The sequence below is a fragment of the Mustela lutreola genome, chromosome 2, assembly GCF_030435805.1.
Source record: "Mustela lutreola isolate mMusLut2 chromosome 2, mMusLut2.pri, whole genome shotgun sequence".
Lineage (NCBI taxonomy): Eukaryota > Metazoa > Chordata > Mammalia > Carnivora > Mustelidae > Mustela > Mustela lutreola.
This window is the reverse complement of record NC_081291.1, coordinates 15,593,319-15,614,268: the sequence shown is the minus strand read 5'-3', so window position 1 is coordinate 15,614,268 and position 20,950 is coordinate 15,593,319. Positions and strand designations below refer to the sequence as shown.

Sequence of the window (20,950 nt, the reverse complement as noted above, 5' to 3'; positions counted from 1 at the left end):
GGTCTGGGGAGCAGCTCGCCTTCACTCCCAGAAGAGCTCCTCCCACACCTTCCCTGCCCAGACAGGCAGCCTGCCAGAGCTCCGCAGACGTGAGCTCCCCATGCGGGAACGCGACACAGCCCTTTCCGCCAGGGTCCCCCTGCCGGGGCCCAGAACCTGGGATAAAGTTAGCTGTGGGAACTAGTGGAAAGAAAACCTGGCGTGAGCGAAGGTGCCTTCAAAACAGAAAATGCTTGGGGCGCCTGGGTGGCTCAGTGGGTTGGGCCGCTGCCTTCAGCTCGGGTCATGATCTCAGGGTCCTGGGATCGAGCCCCGCATCGGGCTCTCTGCTCTGCAGGGAGCCTGCTTCCCTCTCTCTCGCTCTGCCTGCCTCTCTGCCTACTTGTGATCTCTGTCTGTCAAATAAATAAATAAAATCTTAAAAAAAAAAAAAAGAAAAGAAAAGTAAAACATTTAAAAAAAAAAACAGAAAATGCTTTATTTACGGTATTTTGAACTGTTTTGAACAAGTGACGCCCCAAGATCATGTCAAGGAGCCTGTGTTAACAGATGGAGACAGGACCCATTTCCGGGGAGCCCATCGGTTGGCAAAGGGGTGTTTCTAAACCCAAGTTTTGGGAGTAGGTGCTTTCAAGCCCCCAGGAGTCTACACTCCTGTTACAGATTATTTCTTTCAAACAGGGATGTTTGCTGTCAGGTAAACTTGAAACAGCCTCAGTCCCAAAAGGAGTCCAATTACAAGTTAGCAGTCTGCAAGTTCATGGGATTTCTGGTCAACACTTAAATACATTCTGCTTTGGCAGCTAAGTGGCTGTTACCTTCCAGCTGAAAAGTCTTGCCCCCGGGACATCCTGCCCTTGAGCCCTCTCTGCCTCTCCCAGCACCCTCCGTGGTCAGCCCCGCCCTTCCACGGGACACCCATCCTTGGGTTCTGGGTGTTTGGAGGAAGCTGGGAGCACCTGTTCTCTGTAAACTGCCCCTGCGCTCTGTCCTCACAGTAAACCAGCTCGGGGCTTACCGTCCCGCCAGAGACCAGCCTCCTGTTCAGCCCCTCGGTGCCACCTTGTTTCCCGTCAAACAAGAGAAGGGGCCTTGTGACTGTCCCCTGTTGGGAATGAGTGGGACCCTCGGGGTACTGACCCTGCCTTCCAAGCCCCTTGCCACACCCCTAGCCATTGTGGGGTAGTGCCCAAGGAGGCCCCAAGTGTGGAGCCGACCAAGCGGGGGGCTGGGTTCTCTGCTTGGCTGGGCCCCTGCTGCCCTGAGGACAGCCCCTAAGGGTCTGCCTTGTGGGCCTTTCAGCGTTTGTAAGCGGTGTATTCGGAAGATGGACCACCACTGTCCCTGGGTCAATAACTGTGTCGGCGAGAACAACCAGAAGTACTTCGTCCTGTTTACAGTAAGTCCTCGTCCTGCCCCACCTTCTGTGGAGTAGCCGAGCGCTTCCGTCCTTCAGAAATTCTCGGCCCTCAGTGTTTTGTGCTGCGGTTCGGAATCCTGCCTGGCCGTGGAGACCTCCACCTTCCTGCCATTGAGCCCCTGGGCTCACTCAACAAGCAGCTGTTCTTAAGCCCTCTGCTTGAGCATCTGGAAACCGGCTCAAGTCCATCGGCTCTAAGCTAGGGCCATGTGCGGGGCTCCCACCCCAAGTGTCCGGTATAAGCAGTTCCAGAAGCCAATTTTGGTGGTGACCCCAAGCCCTCCCTCAGCTGCGGGTAGGTAGGAAGATTTAGTTAGAGAGCCGCAAGAGCCCTTGGCAGTCAGCGCCCTGAGTTGTCAGGTGCCGGGAAGCCACCGGCCAGGAGCACGCCCAGCCCACCTAGACCCCAGGTCGCACCTGGCGACAGGCACTTGTTTCTGTCTTGTGTCTTCTGCCACGTACTCTCATCTCGGTCCTCAAGCCGGCGGGGGGAGACCGGTAGGAGAATCTGGCTCTCCCAGTCAGCCCTCAGCCTGTGTGAGTGTTCCGGCAGGGGGTTCCTGACCCCCCTGTCTCGGGAGCCTGCAGGGTCAGAAGGTTCTCACAACAATGGTGTCTGCACTGCTTTCCTGTTTCAGATGTACATAGCTCTCATTTCCCTGCACGCCCTCATCATGGTGGGATTCCACTTTCTGCACTGCTTTGAAGAAGACTGGACAAGTGAGTATGTGCCAGGGCCCCTCCTCCTGCTCCCGGGGCCAGTGTACGACCCAGGTGGGCTGGGCTCTTGGTTGGTGTCATGGTGCCAGGGGCCAACTCCATTTTATTAGATCTGCTGCAAGCCTACGGACTGACCAGGGAAGGGACAGCAGAGGCCCAAATCTCTCTTCATGAAAAAAAGCAGCCCCCTAAAGTCAGTTCCACAGGTAAAGTCGTGAGGCCCTCTAGCCTGAGCGTGCCCAGGGGAAAGGCAGGCCGCCACAGGGAGTGCATTCCTCCTGCAGGCACGGGAGCCTTGTCAGGGAGAGAACCTTTGTCTCCTGGTCTTTAAGAAAAGGCACTTTAGGGGCGTCTGGGCGGCTCATCCGGTTGAGTGTCTGGCTCTTGATTTCAGCTCAGGTCTTGATCTCAGGGTCGTGAGTTCAAGCCCTACGCCGGGTTCCATGCTGGGCACGGAGCCTACTTTAAAAAAAAAAAAAAAAAAAAGGAGAAGAGGAGGAGGAGGCATTTAATCAAAAGTCATTTCATTCCAATCTCACAGAAATCCATCCTGAACTTTCCTTCTCTGTGGGTGTTTTTTAACTGCTTCACTACCAATCCCTGTTAAGATCGCAGAGCAGCTCTTTCTGCTTCCGTGCTATCCCTTTCGTGCGCAAACACTGAGGAAGGAGCTCTGGCCAGGAGGCCACACGAATCCTGGGGGAAAAACAGATGCTGGGAAAACCGATGCTGTCTTAGGATTTTAAAGAAGAAAAAAAATAAGAAGGAAGAAAAAAAGGTCTTAACAGAAGCTGGAGGAATTAAGAGAGGCCACGGGCCAGACGAGAATCTCGCACACAAACTCCGTCCGTGAGACAAGTGTCTTGAGCCAAAGCGTCAGATGGGTCCCCTTCATCGCACCATCTTCCAGAACTTCACTCTTCCCGTGCCTCATGTCTTCTCGGGCACCAGCTTGCTGTTCTTGTTCCCCAGAACTGGGGAGGCCGTGGGAAAGTTGGGGTCTTTAGCCCCTGGCTGGGCGTGGAGAGGCTGGCCACCACCAGCCTCTCCTCCCTCGGTGGGCCACCACCAAAGGAGGAGAACCCCACAAGTCTCAGTCAGCCTGCGCTGCCGTGTCGGAATGCCACAGTTCCGGAGGCCTGGAGATTCAGGAACACGGTGCCAGCCGATTCGGTCCCTGGGACCGCCTCTCAGCCTGGCTCGCAGACGGCCAGCTTCTCAGTGTGCTCATGTGACACTCACCACGTCATGGGCCACCCCTCCCCCACCAGCTCCTGACCTCACAGAACCCTCATCTCCACCCAAAGGCCCCATCTCCAAATAACATCACACGGTGGGTGGGGCTCCCACATATGAATTTTGCAGGTGACATAGTTCAGTCGGTGTCACCGTGTCTCCCAGGATTCGTGACTCCTGCAGTTCTGGACGCAGCCAGCCAGGGGGAGGGTCAAGCTGGCAGGGAGTAGGGAAGAAGAGGAGGGGGCAGGTGGATTTCTGCCTTCGGACCATTCTGCAGAGCCGGGCAGGGCCCCAACACGTTCCTTGGTGACAGTTCTGCGAGGGCACACACCCTGCTAGGGCCCCGGGATCCAGTCAATCTCCAGATGGGGCCTTGGCAACTTAGCAACGCAGTCTGACCGGGACGTTTACTAAGCCCGTCGCTCCCTCCACCCGCCGCTGTCCAGTTAACAGACTCAGGCAGTGACGAGAATGCTCTGGACCCTCTATGAGGCAGAAGTGTCTGTCTTTGGATCACAGCTGTCAGGGGCCATGTCATTACTGCCCGCTGAGAGCCAGCTGGGGCGCATAGGGGTTCAGCCAGTCCCCAAGCTCACAAGAAGAATGCCGTGATTCAAGCCCCGGTCTGGAGTGGGCTCGTCCAGCCCTGCCTCAATGACCCCAGGGCCTAGGGTCCTCCCCGAGGACTGTTGGTTGTCTTCAGTCAAGATTCCTGAGGGAAGAGGCTTGAGGTAGCAGTGCCTGTGGCTGCTAGGCTAGGAGGACAGTCCCCAGCACAGAAGCCTGAGATTGGCCCAGTGCGACAGTGACCACCATCACTGCTCAGCCGTGGACGCGCGGCCTCGCATCCAGCTCGTGTAAGAAGGGGAAGGGGTGTCCATGGAATGAGAGCACTTTGAGTTGAGATGTAACGAAGGGTGGAGTTAGCTCGTTTACGTTCCCTGGGTCAGGTTCCTGCCTCCCGACCTCCATTCGTAGCTCCTGGGGCCGGCCCAGGACGGGAAGGATCCGAGTGGCTGGGTGAGGACGGAGAGTGGACCCCGGTGCCAGGCTCTGCCTCCCGCTCCAGCCCCGGGGCAGCCGAGGTGGGGAAGGAAGGAGCAAGGCGCCTCCATCCCATGGAAACCCCCTGCGCGCTTATGCTGGGCCCGGGCCAGCCTGTGCGGATGTACTCACGCTTTGTCAACCGCGCCTCCCAGCGAAAGGGAACACTACAGCTCGGAGAGCCCCAGCCGTGTGCCCATGCTCCCGTGCTGTCTGGCTCTGCTCCAAGACGGCTTGTACAGCAGGGAGCAAAGCCCCGGCCTCCCAGGGCTAGAGGTGTGGTGGGCAAGGCAGACAGCAAGCCAGGACAGGAGCAAATGGGACGCCACGGGGTGTGGCGCGGGAAAGATGCAGGGGCCGCGGAAGATTAGTGGGGGCATCTTAGCAAGAGCTCGTGGTGGGGGGTTGGCTTCGGGATCCTCACCTTGTTGTGTCTGCCTGACTGGAACCCTCGTCCTGCCCGCCACCCGGCCCCGCGCCCAGGCGACTGCCGCGCCCAGGCGACTGCCACACCCGGAGCCTCCAGGGGGGCCAGCCCAGCCAGGCCCTGCCCCCAAGAAAGCCAGAAGGGACAGCGCTGTGGACGATGTTGCGCCCTGAGTGCAGTGTGAGGAGATAAAGGCGTCTGGACGGGCTGTCGCTCCCCCCGCCACCCGGATCGTGGCAGCGCTGTGTCTCCGGCTGGTTCTGAAGGTCCCGCGAGGGAAGCAGCAAGGAATCCCCAGATTCCCCAAGTTCCCAAAGCCCAGGAAAGCCCGGACCTGCCGTCCCAGATCGGACCCCTCCGGCCAGGGTAGCAGGCCTGGGCCCTGGGGCAGCGAGAAACATGTACCACAAGCCGGGCCGGGACCCCCGTCTCCCAGTGTCGTCCCCATTCCCCCAGGCACCCCCACCCCCACTGTCTGCAGCGGCACCTCAGTTTTCCTCTCCCGTCGTGGGCCCTTCTATTTTAGACTTAGTCCAGACAGAGGCTTCTGCTGCTGCTGAAAGTAGAAGCACCTATCTGGTCAAACCTCGCTGCTCTGTGAGGAGGGGGTGGAGGCCTGGACGGGGACAAGGACTTGTCTGAGGTCTCACACACACACCCCTGGCAGCCTGGGCTCTGAGAGAGGTGGGGAGATCGAAAGCAGCCACTCCTGGGGGCGGGGGGGGGGTGTTCCCCAGGGGCTTGTTTGACCCCTAGCTCCGGGCCAGGCCCGGCAGCCAGACTGCCCCCTCATAGACTTCGAATCCCAAAACCCCTGAGTGCGCCTCCAGATCTGCCCTTTCCTGTCCCCCAGAAGCAGACAGAGCTGCAGGAATGTCCAGGAAATTCGTGGCCGAACCAGAACCAGCCTGAGGCCGCCCCACCTGTGCAGCCTGTGTTGTGCTCTCTGAGGGGAGGGGGCTCTCTCTGTCTTCACGCCTTCACGCGGTGCAGCCTTTCTGGGTCCTTGTGCAGGCACCGTACTTGGCAGCAGGGCACAGACACTGGCCGGGGAAGGAGCAGGGGTGAAGGGGTGTCCAGAGGGGAAGCCCCAAGGGCCTGTCCTGTGGAGAAGGGCCTCCCCGAGGGAGTGCTGGCGCAGCTGGATGGTGCCGGCCAGGGCCAAGGACACATGGCACACGTGGGAGGAACCAGGTCCTGCAGGGCCGGAGGCCAAGTGGGGCCCTGGGGACGTCGAGTGGCGGGCAGGGGGCAACAGCCCCAAGTCCCACACGACCCTTCTTGCAGAGTGCAGCTCCTTCTCGCCGCCGACGACAGTGATCCTCCTCATCCTGCTGTGTTTCGAAGGGCTGCTCTTCCTCATCTTCACCTCCGTGATGTTCGGGACGCAGGTGCACTCCATCTGCACAGACGAAACGGTAAGCGGGCGGCCTGTCCCTCGCCTCCACTCTGCGGCTTGAGGGGGGTCCCAGGGCGGATGCTGCGGGGAGGGCTGCGTGCGGGCCGGACCTGGCAGCCCAGCCAGCCGGGCCCAGGAGGGAGGTGTGCCGGCCGTGTCCCCCCATTTGCAGTAACTCTGGACTTAAACACACACATACACACACACACACACATACACACACACGAGTCTTTCCTTGGGGCCGGCATAGCAAGTCACACCAGGAACGGGGCCTAGCAGCCTCGGTGAAGGGTGCCCTTTGCCAAAAGTCCTTCTGTCCTCCCATGATGGCTCCGTGTGACACGCTCTGCTGTGTCAGGCGCTCTGCTGGGCACAGGGCCACGCTTCCCATCTGAGAACTACAGCCCCAGGGAGGGGATGATGGACAAACGGTGCCTGAATCCAGCTGGAGTGGGCAGGGTCAGCTTCCTGGAGGAGGTGACTCTGTGAGTAGGTCCCAAGGGCAGAGTCAGGAGAGTCTGCCTCAAGCATCCCAGAGCTCTGGGCCCCTGGCGCCCACCTGCCCACTAGGTACCGCCGCTTGGTCCTGCTCTGGTTCTCGCCCATTTCCTCCCCCTCCACCCCCCAGCCCTACCTCCACCCTCCCCATAGCTCCTTCTCTGGGAACTTCGAGGCTGCTGGCAGGGGCAGGACTGGAGCCCACTCCCCTGGTGCCATGGCCACCTGTCTGTCCTAAGTGTCCAAAAGCCTCCAGGTGGTCAGTCTGTTGCTGTGACATGGACCTTTCTTCCTTTTTGGCTCTGGGTTCCAGGTGAGGGGCCCCAGGAGGAAGGGGCAGCACTCAGCTCCTGTGGGGAGCAGAGGCATGAGGTCCCAGGCCCTTCCTGGCACTCCTCCTGGCTTCCCAAGCTCCCCTCTGGTGGCAGGTAGCAGCATCAAAGGGGCTGCTGGTCAGTCCGCATCAGATGGAGGCTCGTAGGGAGACAGACTCCTTGCCACTGCTGTTGGGACACCATCTCTTGGATCTGTGGGAATTCCCAGTGGTTTAGAATGTTTCGGGGGGCTCTCAGCAACTTTATCTTCTAGAAGAAATAACATCACAAGAGTTTCTGTAAAAACAGTAGCCAATGGTATAGACCCGGCTGTGTGTCCAAGCAGGAAGTGTGACCAGCTTCTCTGCCTAAGACCCACAGGGAACCCAAGGGTGACTGTCATTCCCCCCCCTCCCTGCCCCCCCCCACTGCTGCCTGCGGCGCCCCCACACAGCCTGCAGTCTGGGGGAGCCAGAAGGACAGCTCCCACACCCTTGGTCCTGGCTCTTCTTCCCCTTCCGGCCCCTTCCTAAAGGGAGTTGTGTTGGAAAGGAAAGCAGAAAAGAAGGAAGGGTGCGTCTGGAGAAAGCGCGTCTTCCCCTCCGCCTGGACCCTCCCAGCCCCCTGGCCTGAACAGAGATTTGAGTCCGGCTGAGCCCTCCTACTCCTCCCCGTTCCTCCTCCTCCCCAGACACCAGGGCAGTCAGACCCCCGGCCAGGCACCTGCCAGGCCACGTCTCTCCTGTTCTCCGAGCAAAGACACATCCTCGGGCCCTGCCCATTGTCCAGCTCCATCAGAAGAGGGGAGAAGGGAGGGAACAGGCTTCCTCACCAGCCTCCTTTCCTGTGAGACTCGGCGTGGGGAGCAGCCCAGGCTCTGGGCACCCCCCAGCGTGGCTTCTGGGCCCGCTTTTTCCCAGAGAAGCACTAGGAAGACCGTTGCCATGCCCGGGGCTGGCTCTCTGTCCAGGCAGCCCCTCTAACCTATACTAATCCCTTTCCTTCTCCTCTGTGGTGGCTTCTCTCCTCCCTCACAGTCTCTGACTCCTGTTGGACCTTCTCAGGTCAGCCTCGCCCACCCCGCTGAGCCGGGTGCTTCTTGACCTCCAGGCTGGGGGGACTAACAGCGCCCGAGCGGGTCCTTTCATTTGTTCCTTTTTTTTTTTTTTGTCTGCAAAGTGGTCATAGTCGTGTCAAACTTGAACCTACCCAAATTAAAGGCCAGCATTGGCTCTCATGATCACAAGCCCCTGCCGGCTCTGAGGCTTCTGGCACCAAAGCCCTCACAGCATCCCCGGACCATAGCCAGGCCCAGCGCCAGGCCCGGAGCGCCTCTGTACCGCCCCGCGTGCGCACATGGTGCGCCTTCAAACTTAGCAAGACACCCCGACACGCCTGTGGGAATCCAGGCTCGGCGGCCTCTGGATTTGCTCATTTTCCCCCTCCCTCCCTGGAGGGGCTTTGTAAATATATGCCCACATACCCCCACCCCCGCCACCCCCCCAAAAATGAATTTTTTTTTCCTTTGACACTTTTTATGAGAGAAAGAGAAGGAAAATGTACTATGTAGGTAGGTTTGCGGCTTTAAAAGGGAACACTGACGTCATTCACCTCAGGCTAATGGACAGCCCTTCCCCCAAAACCACAGCAATAAAGAGCTTGACTGAAAGTATGATTGTTCTTGTTTTCAGGGAATAGAACAATTGAAAAAGGAAGAGAGAAGATGGGCTAAAAAAACAAAATGGATGAACATGAAAGCCGTTTTTGGCCACCCCTTCTCTCTAGGCTGGGCCAGCCCCTTTGCCACGCCAGACCAAGGGAAGGCAGACCCGTACCAGTATGTGGTCTGAAGGACCCTGACCAGCATTGCCACCCAGACACAAACCACATCACAGCACTACCGCCCCCTCCGTTCTCATGAATGTTTAAATCGAAAAAAAGCAGAGCAACTACTCTAAAACTTTTTTTTTATGTCTCAAGTAAAAATGGCTGAGCATTGCAGAGAAAAAAAAAATGTCCCCATGTTTTTATTTTTAAGAGATCATCCTTTCTATTTTTTTGGTGACCGAAGCTGCTCTTTTTTTTTTTCTTTTTTTTCTTTTTTTAAAATCACTTCTCTGGCCTCTGGTTTCCTCTCTGCTGTCTGTCTGGCCTGACTAACGTGGAGGGCGCTGTCCCCGGGTGGCCCGCCTCTACTAACTGAGGGAGCCGTGGGCTGGGGCACGGATGGACCACCGGCCCCGACGCCTGGTGGGGGATACTTAGGAGAGGCAGGGGGGCCCCCCAACTCCCGCTGCCCAGGAGGCAGTGGCAGGCGCCCCCACAGGACTTAAAACGTTTTCACCGAAGACGGATGCTTACCCTTTGTGGCGAGACGGGCAGGATGGGCCGGAGCCCTAAGAAAGGCCCTTGGCACAGCAGCCTCATCCCCCAGTGTGGACACGGTTTGCCTCCTTGTACTCCACGGGCTTGGGGTGTGCAGAGTGACTTTTGGGAGGGTGGGATCAAGGGGGTCTTATTTGTATTCTGAATCACCAATTATATTCCCGCGGATTATTCGGAAGAGTATGAAGGAGAGACGTTTTTCTAGCTCAAAATGCCTTACACAGTCAAAAGGAGAAAACAAACGGTGCGGTTTCAGGTTTCCTTTGTCAGGTCGGCTTCCTCTTGGCACCACCTCCCCTCCGCTCCCCCCTCCCGCTCGCAGGTGGCCCGCGCGCTGAGTGACACCGCTCACCGCCCCCACCGCACAGCCAGCCGTCCTGTCCTCAACCCCCTCCGCCCCCTTTTGTAAATCCCTCAAGTGGGTTCCCTCTGATGTCTTGGACACCTGAATGCGCACGTAGCCACATCTTCTCTGTATTTTAACCTGGGAGGCCGCCGTCCCTGCCTCGGGGGCTGACGGGGATGTGAGGGGTCCCCTCACGGCCCCCAGATTTCTGAAAGCTAGCAGATGGGCCCCCCCCCGCCCGAACTAGCGGGACTGAGTGGCCTTGCCCTGTCCCCCTGGCACTTCCCGAATGAAATCCCACTTCCAAGAGGAAAGCCGGAAGAGAGGGGGGAGCTGAGGGGGCCCAGGGACAGGGAGGGCCCAGCCAGGGCAGCAATCCCAGATGTCGGAGGACTGACCATCTATGACTCCGTACACGTGGATTTGGTTTTTTGTAAGTGATCACCACAAACCTCCTTTTTGAGCTTGTGCTAGGGGCGGTGGCGGGGGTAAGGTGTACGAAACCCAGTCCGGGACAGGGAGGAAGCTTGCCGAGCCGCCGTGTGGTTTTTCCATGAACCGTTCAGTGGAACATGCTGCCTCTTTTCACTTCTGTCCGTGCTTCCACATGGAAACAAAATGCAATAAAATTTTTCCAAAACCTGTTGTCACAGCCGTGTTCTCTCACAGCGCTGCCTTCAGGCCGAGCCGTGCTGGCTGCCGTGGGGCCTCTGTTCCGGAGCTCCTCAAGCCTATTTGTTTCTGCTCCTCCTCTTGAACGAGGTGTCTGAGGCGTCCGCTGCGCTGTCTTTAAAGAACCTGTTAGCTGCCCGCCCTTGACCGAGCCTACCCCAGCCACCCCCAGCCTCGCGCTGGCTTCTGCTGCCTGAATCCCCAGTTACAGAAAAGCCTTCCAGTCCGCAGAGTTTGCTGGAGCTTGGGGCCCCGGGAGGGAGGGACCCGTTTCCTTCTGCAGACCCAGCAGAAAGCAGTGTCGAGCTGGAGGAAGGCACTGGAAACCTCCACAGACCGTCCCAGCGCTGTGAGGAGCTCATCTTCATCCCTCCCGTGTCACCAGAGACCTCCACGACCCTCCCCAAGGCAGTCGGCCCCGACTTGCCTCTCCTGTGCTCTTGACACCCTAAGTCAAGGCTGAGGTCTGGAGCGTCTGTTTGGTGTTTTGTTTTGTTTTGTTTTAATGCTGTATTTAAATCGAGTTCATAGTGTTTGTTTCCCACAGGCTTCCCCACACACACACTTTTTACAGTTCGCTGAGGCGTGTGAAGTGTGGCTGTTCAGTGACTAGCGCGGTTTCGAAGGCTCTGGCCTGCTCCCGCCCCTCAGGAAGCCGTCCCTTGGGTCCTCCTGACAGGGGGGGATTATTTTGTATATTTGGGATGCCCTCCAAACACTCCATCCTCAAGGCATTTTTCTTTTTTTAAGTGATCCAGGTTAGTTCTTTTCCCCATGGGATGTCTGAGGAAGGCAGTAGATGGTGCTGAAAATGTATTGGTTTTTTTTTTTTTTTTATTTCTATTGAGTCCTAAACATAGAAATTCGTCATTTAAACCTGGAAATGCATCATTTAAACCTGGCGTCCTAGGCCTGTCCTTCCCAGAGAACAAGGCTGCTTTAGACATCCTGTGTGTGTCTCCCTCTGTTCAGCCAGAGGGAAATGCCCTCAGAAGATAGGAAAACCCCGGGGTTCCCTGTGGCTTTCCTCGCTCCCTCTCACTGGAACGGGAGACATTTTGGGGGAGCTCAGGGACCAGGAATGGGGCTGTTGTCGGCAGTGGGGTGACCTGCCACCCACACAGAAAGAAGTGGGCATCCCTGAGGGCCCCCAGTCTTCCCAGACGGCTGAGGAGAGAGGACGTGTCTCTCTGCACAAGGGTGGCCCAGGCTTTTGGCTTTGGCACAGGGGCTCCGGTTGGTGCTGGGGGTACACCTCTGGGCAATGAGCCCGTGCCAGCCATGGTCTTTCAGAGCGTGGGCCCTGGAGCGTGGCAGGGAAAGAGAAAGGAAGGTGACCTGGCAAGCTGGATTAGGTGACTCCTTCCCAGCCATCGACTTCAGACGGTGCTTCTAGCAACCGGGCTGAACATGCAAAAGGCCGCTCCCTCCGGGCAGATGTCTGCCTCTGTGCCCAGGCTTGGTGACTTCATGCCTCCAGAGTGAGTTTGGGTAGCAATGCGGGTGCTCCATCTCCTGTTTGTCACACCATTTCCTCTCAGGAATACTTCGTCTCCAAAGAACCAAAGTGACACGCCTGGAATGACCAGTTTTGCTCATCCGGGCTCAGCTGCCAAGAAAGTCACAAGCCACCTTCCACCGTGACACGGAAGCCAGCCCCAGGCCAGTCTGCTGTGTCCCCAGGGGAGGCTTCGTTCCCCTGCCCTCTCCCTCAGAAAACTTCTCGATGGCACGACCGCCGTGAGCACCCCAGCAAGTCAGTCACTCCAGGGGTCCATCCGCACACACACAGGAGCTAAGGAGGAAGGGGTGTTTGCCCCATGCTCCGACACGTGGACATAGGGTGCCCCAAAACTCTGCTACTGACCTTATGCAGCCTGGCGACCGGGCATCAAGGCTCTGGACCCCCTCAGACTCGGGTTCAAATCCCTGCTCAGCGACTTCCTTCACGTGTGACTTGGCGCAGTAGCTGACTTAAGCCTCCGTGATCTCACGTGTCAAACCAGGGAGGCCGTCTGAATCACAAGGTCATAGCGAGGGTCAAATGAGAGTCGTGACTGTAGCTGTGACAAAGCCATCTGGCACCCGGCATGGCTTCCATGAACATTAGCGCTGCCAGACCTCTCCTCTTCAAACCACGGTCACAACAGCTTCTGATCCATGGGACCAGCTCGTTGGTGAGAAGTGACCTTTAAAATAAATAAATAAATAAATAAATAAATAGAAATGCGTGACAGTTATAGAGTAAGTATCATTTCATGAGACTGTGCTGTGGTGCACAGTTGTACGGAAAAGTGTTGCCTGTTGTGGGTCGAGTAAAAGGATGTGAAATGCAGATGAAGAGAGAATGTTCTCTGGCTGTCCAAGGAGGAGGGACACGGCATGGGCAGCAGCGTCTCTGACTTTCGCCCTCCGATGATGTGGGGAGTCAAAGGGGTAGGGGGGACAATGAGCTCTTGCTCCGTGGGTCTCAGAGGAGGCCTTACAAAGCCTATGCTCGGGGTCTCTGCCTCCCTCGGGAGCTCTCGTCTTGGTACGTTCATTCTGGGGACTCTGGTGTGTTCCCGTGCAAATGACAGCTCATGTGTCATTGTGGCAGAGGGAGACCCAGAAGCCCCCAGCCACACCCTCCCTTGCAAGAGCTGTTGGCTCGGCCGTGCCGTCCTCCCCAGGAGTCAACCATTCTGCTCGCTTGGGCCTGCCCTGGGTATTAACTGTTGTCCCCGCAAACCTCCCGCCAAAGGACTTTGCGTTTGGAATATTGTCTTCGTCCAGACTCAGAGTTGACCCGGATGTTTGTCCACTTAACCTGCTCAGGAGCTTCATCTGGTGGACGGGCTGGGCTCTGATCTAGAATGTTCTTACGAGTTTGGTGAAGAGGCTGCGTGTCGCGATGAGTGCTCGCCATGGAGCACCGTTGTCCTGAGGGCTCTTCTGCTTCATCTCCCTCCCCTGCTTTTTCCTCTGCCTTGGTGATCAGCATGGGTAGAGTGAGAATTCATGGGAGGACTGAAAACGCCCTGGGCAGAAAGAAGGCAGAGACCAGTTCTCACCTGGGTTCCAACAAATAGCAGAACAAGTTCTGGCCACCATAGTGGCCTCTCAGACCCTTCTGTTTTCCTGCTTGCCAAGTTGTCGGTACCAACAGCCACCTCCACTCAGGGCGGTTGTGAGGACCCCACAATCATGGCTTTGAGCCAGTGTGCACACAGTCAATCTGGGTGTCCCTCTGTCGCCTGCCCTGCTTCCTGAGGATGTCGCTGCTTCCCTGAAATCATGCTTCAGAAGCCTCTCCGAACAGGCTGCAAAGCATTGCCTGGGAGGAGAATGCAACATCCCCCAAAGCAAGTGTCTCCAGTGGCCCCGGTGGCTTCCGCTCAGCAGGGAGGCCTGGAGAGCGGCCGGTCCATGGGCATCAACAGCATCGGGTGCCCTTGACCTAGGAGAGGCTCCCTCAGGAGTTGCCAGCAAGGTCTGTTTTCTGAAACAGCTCTTCTCTTCTGACCATGGCAGTAACACCCGCTCATTGGTGAAAGCTTGAGACGTGCGAGAAGTCCGCAGAAATTAGTATAAATCACCTCTGACCCCATCCCCAAAGGTACCCGCAGGTCCCGTGATGTCCTGTCCAACTACCCTGGCCTCCTCGCCTTGTCGCCAGTGGACAGAATTTTCCAGGGTGATGTAGAACCGTATCAACACCGTTTCTCGGAGCTGAGTTGTGTTACACTTTGTAGAACGGCAGACTCAGCCATACTGAGCGGGTGTCTCGACTGTTCCCAGCTTGTCATGTTGTCCTTCAGTGTTCAAGACTCTCTTGCTCACATCTGTGTGTCTCCGATTATTTTTTTTTACCTGTTACTGTGACATAATTTCCAACTTAACAAAAAAGTGGCAGAAATCGCAGAGAGCTCCTGCGTATGCCTCCGTCAGCCTTTCAGCATGGAACCGTTTCATATAAACACAATACAAACACAAAAACCTGGGAAACTATGGATGCGAGACCCTTAACAGACCTACGGGCTTCGTTCGGGCTTCTCCACGTGCCCCACCGAGACCCTTGTCTGTCCCGTTGCCTCGCTTGTCCCATCCGTGTCGTCTGCTCCAATCTGTGAATCCTCCGTCTTTGTCTTTCCTCCCTTTTTTTTAATTGAGATGAAATTCACACAACATAAAATCAACCCCTTTAGCACGTGCCGTTGGCCTACAGCCATCGCCTGTGTCTGCTTCTGAAGCATGTTGGTCAGACTTTGACCCTCTCGAAGATCAGAGGCCAGGTATCCGGTCTAACGATTAGATCAAGAGTGTGCGCTCGGGGCAAGAAAAGCCCCGGAGGTGATGTTACCTGTGATTCAGCTCAGATGACACCCACCCGGTTCCGTCCCTGGTCTGCCCTGTGTCACTAGTGTCTTTCAAGGAGATACCCTGAGATCAGCTTCGTCAAACGACAGGTTTTTTCAAGAACCGAGAAACTTAAATCTCTGAGATGAGGTGGGAAGAGAGAGTGCTGGAGAGGAACTGGCCCGGAGGCTGGGGCAGGCCTCAGTCTGTGGGTGTGCCTCAGTTTCTCTTTCTGCATAACAGAAGGGATCGTACCAGTTACGGGAGGCTCTTGTGTGGCAAAGAAGAGCGAACCCAGAACGAGATCCTCAGAGGTCGTTCTGAGGTGGAATGGGTCGTGTGCATGAGCAGTGGCCGTGCCTCGCAAACCCTTGGCTTCTGGCGTCTGGCTTCCAGCAGAGGCGGAGGAAGGCAGGGGCCCGGGTGGGGCTGGAAGCCTTTGTGGAGGGGGCTGTGGTCTGGAGAGCTGACCTGACTATGCCTTTCACTCCTGCGGGCTTCTCCCCTTTCCCCTCACCCTCTTTCTGTGGCCTGGCAGCTGAGACGCCCAGAGACAGGTGAGTGGGCAGCTTGGGAGCAGGGGCGCATCTGCCGCCGGAGCAGGGCCCCCCCCACAGCGACCCTGCACCCCCCTCAGCTGCCCGCCGCATGCTGGGCACACAGTCTGCTTCCGCGGCCCCCGTGTTTGTACCCTGCGCTCTCCCCTGACTGCCTGCACCCCTTCTTCATGCCGAGTCTGCTGCACCTGCTGGGGGGCGTGGCCCAGAAATGCCCAGGGAGGGCTCATCTTCTTAGTGTTCTCAGGGGCGGTTAGTCCTCGGCCCTGGGCCCCGCAGCAGCCTGGCTGGCAAGGCTGGGCAGACCCCGGCCCCCGCTTGCTGTGCCGCTCCCCACCGCTCCCTCCAACCCTGCCCGTGCCCCACCGGCCCTCAGGGCTTCGCAGCCCTGACCTGGCCCAGTCCGGCTGTGTCCCCTACCGCGCCCCCCATCACCCCTGCTGACTTTCTGTATCCCGTTGTCCCCCCAGGGCATCGAGCGCCTCAAGCGAAAGCACCAGCCCAGGGAGCGCAGGGGCAGCTGGAAGTCAGTGAAAGAGACCTTTGGTGGGGACTTCTCCCTGAACTGGTTCAACCCCTTCTCCGGACCCTGCGACCCAGAGCCTCTCAGTGACAGGGACTGGGTGCGGCAGGCGGCCTCGCTGTCCGAAACAGACAACACGGAGACCACAGAGGAGCAGTCAGAGGAGAGGAAGGACGAGGACTCCGTGGAGGTGACAGATGAGTGAAGCTGCCGTGGCGGGGGGGGCCAGAAACTGGAAAGCCGCTGGCAACCTGGACGTGGGCGTCGTGGCCCCGGCGTGGCTGGGACGTGCCGCCCTGCACCCCAGCCCCCCACCCATCCCCGCAGGCTGCTTGCGGCCACGGCCATCCCCTGTACACCCTCCTCCTCTCCCCAAGTTGGGCCAGGTCTTGGTGAAGGGCGGACGGGGGCAGCAGGAGGAGGAGAGAGTCCCGGAGGCCGTCCAAGAAGAGTCTGCCCGGCGCGGGACTGGGTGTCCTTCCGAGACGGGGCGCCCCCCCGCACCTGCCACGGCCCCACCAGCAATGAAAGCTCTGCGCGGAGCAGCGCAGGGGCGGAAAAGAACTTGCCTTTGGCTTTTCTCGGGATGTCTGTCTTCTTTGGGGGGTGGACGGAGCCCGAACGATGTTAGGATGGAAGGACAGAGCAGGGCTGGCCTTGGGGACCCGGGGCAGGACACCCACATCCGAGCAGACCAGCCTGGAAAGGGTGCCGCGTCCCAGCTGCTCCCTGGAGAGGCTCCCCCGAGCCTGTGAAAACCAGGAGACGGGTGCGGCTGCGCGGGTCCGGCTCAGTCTGAGGAGGACCCCGCACCGGGCTAGTCACACACACACACACACACACACACACGCAGGCCGCACCCAAGTGGGCGAGGACAGTAACTGTGTCCTGACAGCAGTGCCACACTCAGCCCCCATGCCGTTCCACAGACATTAGACTCGGCACGGAGGCGGACAGCGGGGAGCCACCCAGCGGTCAGGGTTGGGGAGAGGCCCTGTGGAGAGGGGGACAGACCTCCGCCTGGACAGAGTCTCACAACCCACACGGGCAGAACTGACCAGAAATCTCTCGGGCCTGGGTTTTAAGCCCACTGCTCACAAGATAGGGTCCATTTCATCTCTCTGAGGGGGATGGGTGGTGACCACAGACTACAGACCGATGAACCAGGAAGACAGACAGACGGACACACACACACACCCCACTTTGTCAGGATGAGCCTGATTGAAGCCCAGGGTTACCTACTCAGAGGGGCTGGTGTTCCCAGAGTCACCTGTCCTGATCCCGGCGCAGGGCCCTCGGAAGACATCCCATAAGGGGTGATGGCAGACCTCCAGAGCCCCCAGGCCGCGGGCCTGTCTTCCTGGTCCGCATCAGCTTTATTTACTTATGTCGATGCCGAGAGACCTGGTCAGCTCCAAAGGCCATGCCCTTGCCATCTGGGAAGGCCAGGCCCACTAGCCACTCTGGGAGAGCCGTTGTCCCATCACAGAGGCCTGTCCTTTGTTGTCCTAACCTGGAAAGCAGCCTGGGGTTGAGGGGTGGGGGGCAGACAGCCGACTGGATACCAAAGACTGTACCCCGTGGAGAAAGGCAATGCTACCCCGGGAGCCCTCAAGGAGGTGGCCATTACAATAAGGGAAGGGGGTCCCCTGGTCACCGGGGGCAGCGTCGGTCTCCACTGACTTAAGGCCGGTGGTCAGAGGGCTGCTGAGATTCCAGCGGCCCCGGAACCAGCTCTGAGTGCCTGGTGGCTATGGGAGGCCTGTCACCCATGGTCAGACGGGCCCCCTGCCCACAGAGCTCATCTCGAGCTGGAGCTCGGCGGCAGGAGTCCTGGTTCGGGGGGCCCAGACGGGGCCACGTGGGAGCTGTGACCCACCCAACCCCGAGCTTCCTGTCCTCACTGTCCTCCCGTCACCACTGACACAGTGGCCTTCCCTCCAGGCGCGGCAGCTGCCAACAGCCTAACACTGTGCTTGCTTCGAACTGACAGGATCGCAGCTGTTGTCAAAACGACGAGGGCCACAGCGGGGGAGACTGGGCACAAACCCCCACCTTATGCTCTGAATAAAAAGCTTTTTGCTTGACCTCAGTGGCTGGAGTCTCCTGTCTTCAGCAGGAGATACCCAGCTGGACCCTTGGGCGGCGGAGCCCTTCCTCTTAGTCACCTCAAGGGGACCTCTGAGAAAGTCTCTCTCCTCCAATCCCCGCACCGGAGACAAGTGATCCCACACAGGGAGGAGCTGTGGATGGAGAGTTACTCACCCAACTTCTTTGGGTTATCCCTCCAGGGGGTGATTTCTAGCAGAAGGAAAACTCACCTTTCAGGCAATGAACATTTATTGAACACCTACTGTATGCCAGGGCGCTGGGCACTGGGAGCAAGAGGGTCAGGCATTGAGGGGTTTTGACTTTAGAAAACAGGCCATCGCCCCCAAATGTCATGCACGTTACACACCGAATAACTCCCCTTCAACCCAGGCCTCTGCCAGGGTGGGTCTGGCTGGGGTTATTGCCTTTGAGAAGAGCCCATCCCCCAACCCCCAACCCCCACCCTCGGCATCCTGAGTAGGGCCCAAGGAAGAAGGCCCACCTGTCAAGAGAGGCCCTTGACCTGGGAAGTTCAGAGGGCTGATGGCTCCCCCAGGGCCCACGTGTTCCCCAGCACAATACCAGAAGAAGCTTGTTTGCAGAAAGAAAAAGCAATGACCCAGGGGACCAGGCAGTCCTTTTGAAGCAGTCGGGAGTTTAATTAAAAGCATATCGATCACTGGAGCAAGCCTCTGGAGGGCAGAGCAAGAAGGAGCAGCTTCAGTTCACAAAGCAGGGCTTTCAGTGGATGTGAGGAGGAACCTCCCCCCGGAAGGCAACAGACCCCTGCTCAAGGGAGTGGGGAGCTGCAGGCTTGGGGTCTCCCTCCCCTGCGCCTGCCCAGGACTGCCGCGCATGGGAAGCTGACCCTCCCGGGCTGGGCCGGCCTTTACCCTGGGGCAGCCTGCGTCCCTGCCAGAGTGTCTCCAGGCCAGGGGACACCTCTTGGGGTGGGGGTGGGGATTTCCTATGCTGCCTCCGGGTCCTGTGCCCATAGGGGTCACCAGCGCTGGTGACATGAGGTGGTGGGCAAGGTGGGAGGCTTCAAGTGGGGCCCTGGGGGGTGTCGTCATTGCTCCAAAGCTCAGGAAAGGGCACCCTTATTTGAAATGCTCCTGGGGCGCCTGGGTGGTTCAGTGGGTTAAGCCTCTGCCTTTGGCTCAGGTCATGATCTCAGGGTCCTGGGATCAGACCTACTTGTGATCTCTCTGTCAAAAAAATAAATAAATAAAATCTTTTAAAATATTTTATTTATTTATTTGACAGACAGAGATCACAAGTAGGCAGAGAGGCAGGCAGAGAGAGAGAGAGAGAGGAGGAAGCAGGCTCCCCACCAAACAGAGAGCCCAATGCGGGACTTGATCCCAGGACCCTGAGATCATGACCTGAGCCAAAGGCAGAGGCTTAACCCACTAAGCCACCCAGGTGCCCCAATAAATAAAATATTTATAAGAAATAAAAATAAAATAAAATAAAGTACTCCTCCTCCTGGGCTGGTCCATGTCAAAATCCCCTTGGCTGACCTGATCTGTCTGTGCCCTGGTGCGGAGGCTTCAGGGTCTCAAAAGCAGCTTCATGCCTGGGGAGCAGTGCATGGGGAGGACAGAGGGGTGCTGGGGTGCATGGTACTCGCTTGGCCCTGAGAGGGCTGCAGCGGAGGAGACGGGACAGAAGCAGCAGATCCAGCAAATTCATAAAACAGGCCGAGGGCCCCGTCCCCGGCGGCTCCCAGGTGAGCCCTTCCTGCAAAGGGAGGCAGTGACTCTAACCTGAGTGCTCATGCTCCTCAGGGTGAGGGCGCCAGCCCAGGACTCTGCATTCACACGCGCCCGCAGCTGATACAGGAGCAGAGGGCCACGGGGCCACGTTTTGACAAATACTGAATTTCAGGAGCAGGGGACACCTGCCTGCCTGCAGCTCCCCGACCCTGAAAGGCTGGGGAGTCCCCAGAGTGGAACCTTGGGGCTGGGGTGGGGGGGTCTGGAGACTGGGCTTGTGCTAGAAAATTCCTGGGCAAGGGAGGCAGGCGGCGAGGGCCGTACCATATAGGGTCTCTGCCATCTCTTGCAGCTGGATGTCCACTGCGAGGTTCTTCCTATGTCACATTCTGAATCGCAGAGGGTCTCACTGCGTGTGTGGTGCCCCGCGCTATTGGCACAGAAACGATGCCAGGCAAGGTGAGCAGCAACCGGGGTCTCCCCATCCACAGGTGCTGGCCATGCCCTTCTGGGAGGCCCCAGACCCAATTCCGGGGGAGTCACCGTACTTGTCCTGCGCGTTCATCTGACAGACATCGGGGGGTGGCGACCGTGTCCACCCACAGGGGAACAGAATGTTGGTGGCACAGCCCAGCCTGGCCACCCCCCCAGGACCCCACCCCACCCCCAGAGCATTGCAGAACACACGGGGTCCACGGCCTGTCTGGATGGGCTCCCAGAAGCCAGTGCACGTACCCACCGTGTGACCTGGGACGGATGCCCACCTGTCTGTGCCTCAGTTTCCACCTCTGTGAACCAGTAATCTTTAAAACACCTCCCTCCCTCTGGGCTTGTTTCACAGATGACGTGTTGATGCCTGTTGGGGCATCTTCTGTTTTGAAATTAGCTGGAAGTGACCTCCCTCTCTCTCACCCTCCAACAAGCCCCAGCTGGACAGTCCTTCCACTTTACCAAAGCCAGAGAAAGGGCAAAGCCATTAAGTTCCTCTTTTAAAGCATTTATGACAGTGCTTGACACATAGTAAGGGCTAGGTAAGTCATGAGAAAATAAGTAAGCAATCTTGGAACCACATGCCTCCTCTGCTGGCCCGCGCACAAATGTTCTTTGCAAACTTCATCAGGCCTGGTGAAAAGCCCAGTCACACTCCCTCCTGCTTCCCGAATATCAAAGCTCTTGGTTTGTTAAATTGGGGTTTTGCAATAGGCCACAACTTCCGAAGCCTGTTCTAGAGGTTGCTGGGTTTTAAAGATTATTTATTT

The 20,950-nt window shown here is 57.9% G+C and overlaps 1 protein-coding gene across 3 annotated transcripts in view; it reads left to right on the top strand.

The window, feature by feature from the left end:
* Positions 1 to 17,969, top strand: part of ZDHHC3 (zinc finger DHHC-type palmitoyltransferase 3) — a 54,546-nt gene extending 36,577 nt beyond the window's left edge. Inside the window, exons 4-8 of one of the 3 annotated variants that reach the window (XM_059160669.1) lie at positions 1,303 to 1,399; positions 2,059 to 2,140; positions 2,263 to 2,346; positions 6,138 to 6,268; positions 15,830 to 17,969. In XM_059160669.1, coding sequence (XP_059016652.1) covers positions 1,303 to 1,399; positions 2,059 to 2,140; positions 2,263 to 2,346; positions 6,138 to 6,268; positions 15,830 to 16,087 — 652 coding nt within the window. In that variant the 3' untranslated portion in view covers positions 16,088 to 17,969. Of the gene's footprint in view, positions 1 to 1,302; positions 1,400 to 2,058; positions 2,141 to 2,262; positions 2,347 to 6,137; positions 6,269 to 8,752; positions 10,433 to 15,829 lie in introns of those variants that run through there. The other 2 variants (XM_059160667.1, XM_059160668.1) reach the window with 2 other exon arrangements.
* Positions 17,970 to 20,950: the final 2,981 nt, after the last annotated feature.